Source organism: Gavialis gangeticus, unplaced genomic scaffold (assembly GCF_001723915.1).
Source record: "Gavialis gangeticus isolate Ggan-Ray unplaced genomic scaffold, GavGan_comp1, whole genome shotgun sequence".
Classification (NCBI taxonomy): domain Eukaryota; kingdom Metazoa; phylum Chordata; order Crocodylia; family Gavialidae; genus Gavialis; species Gavialis gangeticus.
Genome location: NW_017729006.1, coordinates 18,725,003 through 18,729,852, shown reverse-complemented (window position 1 = coordinate 18,729,852; position 4,850 = coordinate 18,725,003). Strand labels below are relative to the sequence as shown.

The window sequence follows — 4,850 nt, the reverse complement described above, 5'->3', positions numbered from 1 at the left end:
ATTACCTGGGACCTTCTTTTTACCCCCTATGTATTTAAATGATTAAATGATTAGGGTTAAATGATCAAATCTGAATGCTTAAAATTGTCTCATAGTATGACCTAAATATAAGTAGCATTTTCCTGTACTGTGCTGCTTAAGCTGGTTTTGAATATAAGAGCTTCAGGTTCTGGTGCCAGTGGGGGAAAAAAAATCAGGCCATATACTTAGTACTCAACTCCATATGGGGAACTAACTTTATGGAACCAGTCTGAAAACTTTGGCCTAGCTTTTTAAGTTTAATTAAATTAGAAGTGTATACACTTTCAAGTACGCCATCTTTAAAAATATATATATTGAGAGTAGTGTTCATTCACCTTACCTAACAATTTAACAATTTCTAACGAGGATCAATGCTTTGAAATTACTGTAATTATAACTTTCTTTAAAAAAAAGCATAGTTATCATGTTCTTAAGCAGATTGAGCCTGAGTCTAGATGACAGGGAGACAGAGCCTGGAAGCTTGGTGGGGAAAATAGGAGGGTTTTAGATGAAGAATTGGGAAATAATTGAAAGGGATGGACATGGAGATATGACAGAGAACCAATGAAGGGATAGGAAGGATGTGACAGGAGGGGAAACAGGTCAGGCAAGGATTTATGGTGGAAGGGGAGATGGGGAGAGGCACTGCACTGGATGAGAAGTTTGCATTTGGAGTTCGGGACTCTTAGCCAGTGGGGATACTCAACATAGGTGAGGGGTGATTAGAAGCCATGGTTAGGGATTCAGTGAGAATTGAGGCGAGGGTAACTAAGACTTCATGGAACATGGAGACTAGAGTAATGGAACTGATGGTAAAGTTGGGAATGGCTGAGAAAGGAGATTAGGACTGGGGTGTACCAGACAAGAATGAGTCTTCTAAAAGGGTAAGATTAAGACTTGCTTTACAAGGAAATTAAGGATGGGATAAAAAGCCTGAGAAGTGCTGACTATAACTGACTAGGTAAAGGGACTTGGATGAGAACAAGTAGCTGGGGGGAGAGACAGATGGGAAGCTTGAAGAGGTTGGAGCAGAAGTGATTATGCTTGTGGTAAATGGATAGAAGAAGTCTGTGTCCTGCAGAGTCAGGAATAGAACCCAAGATTCTTAACTCATTTGCTGCCTGTGAATATTTATGACACCCTTTAAGCTAATTGTGTGTTGCATCATTTTCTAATGTTAGTCCACAAAAGATGATTGTCTGCTGTTGATGCCTGTTGAGCTCTTACTAAGTGTTGTAGAGGTGTCTGTGGTGTATGTATGGAAAGGGTACAACTCTGACGAACCATATGTGCCAGTGTGATGATGTGATAGATTGACTGCATCTTTGGTGTGTGTTCTTTTTACATATTGGAAAATTAAAGTAAAAATGTAAGTTAGATTGCAGAGAAGAACAGTCAGAATTTAGAAGATGCTAGTATTGAGGTTGCCAGTGAAATCTTGACAGACTTTTTTAGAAACATATTCTTTTTCTATGTTTTGAAACTCTTGGGTACTGGAAAGTCCGAAGATGAAACTGTTGAAGATGACAATAGTTCTTGCGTGCGTGTGTGTGTGTGTGTGTGTTTGCATTTAATGAAACATGTATAATTATAGTAGACTATTAGTCTATCCTGTTTTGGTACACATCTGACCTGAATAATTATGTATAAATACATTTCAGGTGGTTCATTAGAAGTGCTTATTGCTCAAGATGAACATCTACCTGAAGATGTAGTGAGAGATTTTGGTATTGATTTGGTTACTGGTTTACATCATATTCATGACCTGGGAATTATATTCTGTGAACTCACACCTGGAAAGGTAACAAGGAATATTACTTGTTTTATAATGGGCATCTCATACTAAAATGTAGCGATTATCTTTAAATTACTACCTTTAAGCTAAGGAACAGTTTGTATTATAGTAGTGTCAAGAAGCTCTGCTTGGCATTGGGGGCCAGATGTGCTGAGTGTTTTAAGTGATTATGATAAGAGACAAGTCCATGCTCTGAATGGCCCAACTTAGGGGTTGGCAACCTACAGCCTGCAGGCCAGGATGTGGTCCAACCTGCTAAGGTTTGATCCAGCCCACAGCAGGCATCAGCAGCACATGGCGGTATTCTGGATCTGGCAGGAGAAGAGGTTGGTGACATGTGGTGATTGGGGTGTCAGAATAGAATCTGTGATGCCCTACTGCATCCATCACTTTTCTGACCACCAAATCCACTGTTGTCTGTTGCCACTGGGGATGGTGGTCAATGGCACTCAGCAGTGGGGATGAGCAATGGTGGCTGTAGTACAGGGATGCAGACTCCATTCTGGCCTAGGGTGACTTTCAGTGTCACACAGCACTAGAGGGCAAGGAAAGTGGCTGTCATGAACGACAGCGCTTCTAACAGCTGAGCCCTATTACTTTGGCCAGCCCTTTGTAAGAGGTTGCTGACCGCTGGTCTCACTAGGTTATTTTCTTTCCTTATTCTTCCTTTCAAAGATTTCTTACAATTGCAGATGTACGTCTGAGACAGCAATACCTGCTTCCAGACTGCAGCATAATAAAATGAGCTAGCTGAATGTTCATTCTGAAACCCCTTCTCTTACAGCTCTAGCTGTACTCTCTGTATGTATCTTATCTACAGTAGGAAACCACAAAATTCTTAGCTCATGCACTTTATCTTTCACCCTGAAGAATATTTTAAGGTTTAAAGACATGTCATTTTGGAAAAAAAACAATGATTTCATCAAAATTAATATTGCATACAGTATAGTAATAGCAGTTGAGACATGCAGTTAGCTAAACTTTCTTTGGTAACAACTTCCCAGCAAATTGTGAAATGTAGTATAAATGATCAGTTTAATGATTTCATAAAACAGGGCTGAAGATCTTTGGCTAGCTTTTGTAGTAATAGTCTGGTAAAACTGTAATTTTCTTTCTAAAAAACTATATGGCAATCCCAATATGACCCTGATAAGAATTTAACTTACTCTTGATGTACTGTCTTTGCTCTTGATTGTATTCTCTAATATGTGGTCATATTTTTTTCCTCCCCAAGATTTTTGTAAAATCTATTACCATGCACAGGTGCATTAGCTGACTTCATAAAAAAAAATAGTGTTACAAATCCATGGCTGTGAGATTGTAGAGATGCAAACAGAATATAGCAGAGTCAGGATGCCTGTGTCTCCTTTAAAGTCCCTCATTTATTAAGCCAGGTGGCACAGAACCTGGTTGCTAGGTAGATAATTCTATCTTTTGGAAATTAAATGCTAATCCTAGTGACTATTAGTTTGTTATGCACACATTAGATCTCTGTGAGGATGCCTCTATTTCTAACTTCTTTCTGCAGCATAACATAGTTGGTAATCACTTCTGTCATTCAATCCAGTTCAATTTAGCCATTTCAAGGTAGGGAAGTCATTCATTTTTGTAAAACTCTTCCCATGAACATAACCTTCTATGATAGCTTCATTTCCTTGAAACAATGACAGTCAACCAATATGGGTACACTAGTGACTGCATGATAGCTGGATAGGAGCTGGATCAAATGTTTGTATTTCACTTAAATATTTAAGTTGAATAACTTTGTGTCATTCACAGAAAATGCAAAGCCCCCTTTTCCCCCAGGCTTTGAAACAGTAGTTTCATCCAAAATAAAATAAAAAAAACTCTTTACCTGAACTCACTAAAACAAAAATCCTCTATAAACCTACTTCTTGGTGGCAAGGAAGAAAGGAGAGGGAGATGGAGGGGGAGGAATGGAAGGGAAATAGAGTCTTTTCCTTTTGGGACTGTTATTGTGTCAACTGTTATTGTGATCAAGACTATGTAAATTCTATAATAAATAGTAATAATTAGTGTTGATCCAAATGGCAACTTTAACTAGCTTGATTTGAAACATGAAACCTGAGAGAAGCCTAATTTTAAAAAGAAAAACCTGGGTGCTCTATTTTTGGATTATGCTTTGTTTTTATTTTTAGATACTGTTGGAAGGGCCTGGCACCCTGAAGTTCAATAGCTTTTGCTTGGCTAAAGCAGAGGGTGAAAATTTGGAAGAATTTTTTGCTTTAATTGGATCAGAAGAGGGAGGTATTGATGGTAATGAAAGTACTCCACAAAGAAACCTGAAAAACAGACTCAAAGGTATAGTATGTGTTTTATCAGGCCAAGTGAACTAAGCCCAATGAGATATAGTGGAAACTTTTAAAGTTTTGATTATGTAGTGGGGTGGGGGGAGGAGGCAGAGGTCTTGTTTTTTGTGCCAGAAATCCTCAGAGCAGTGGAATTTTGTAGAACTTCTTATTGCACACACATTTTTTGTTCAGTGTTGTCAGTATCCTTGGCTAAGCAGTAGTAAGCATTACTTGAATTTGTATACAGTATAAATCATAATAAGCTACAGTACCCTGTTACAAAATATGAGAACATTTTATGTGATTGTGAAAAGCCTTTGTTAAATAAATTGTTTTGTTACTGATTTATCTGTATGTGGAGCTACTACCCCAAGGGATGTTTCTATTTCTTCTTCCTGTTATAATTAATGCTACTGTCACATAAGTTAGAGTCCAATACATATTGGAAATAAGCAATAATGCACAGGGACATTCAGTTCTGTTAATGAGTCTAGCACTAATGTTAAGGTAAAAATGACAAAGAATGTAGTATGAAATAGGATTGTTGGTTATCATTTTGTTGGGATGCTGCAGGCTTTTGGAAAAACAGAAGTGCGTGATTACTGCTGCTTTTTGGTCAACTTGAATAATTTCCCTGGCTGTATGCAACTAAGCAGGTAACTAAAAACCTGATCATGAAAACTCTCTCATAAGGAGGATATTGAAGCACTGGAACAGGTTAC

The 4,850-nt window shown here is 38.1% G+C and overlaps 1 protein-coding gene across 2 annotated transcripts in view; it reads left to right on the top strand.

Annotated features, from left to right (window-relative positions):
* ULK4 (unc-51 like kinase 4) overlaps positions 1–4,850 on the top strand; it is a 556,180-nt gene that overhangs the window by 26,934 nt on the left and 524,396 nt on the right. For both annotated transcript variants that reach the window (XM_019508899.1, XM_019508898.1), the window contains exons 4-5: positions 1,683–1,822; positions 3,976–4,138. In XM_019508899.1, coding sequence (XP_019364444.1) covers positions 1,683–1,822; positions 3,976–4,138 — 303 coding nt within the window. The remainder of the gene's footprint in view (positions 1–1,682; positions 1,823–3,975; positions 4,139–4,850) is intronic.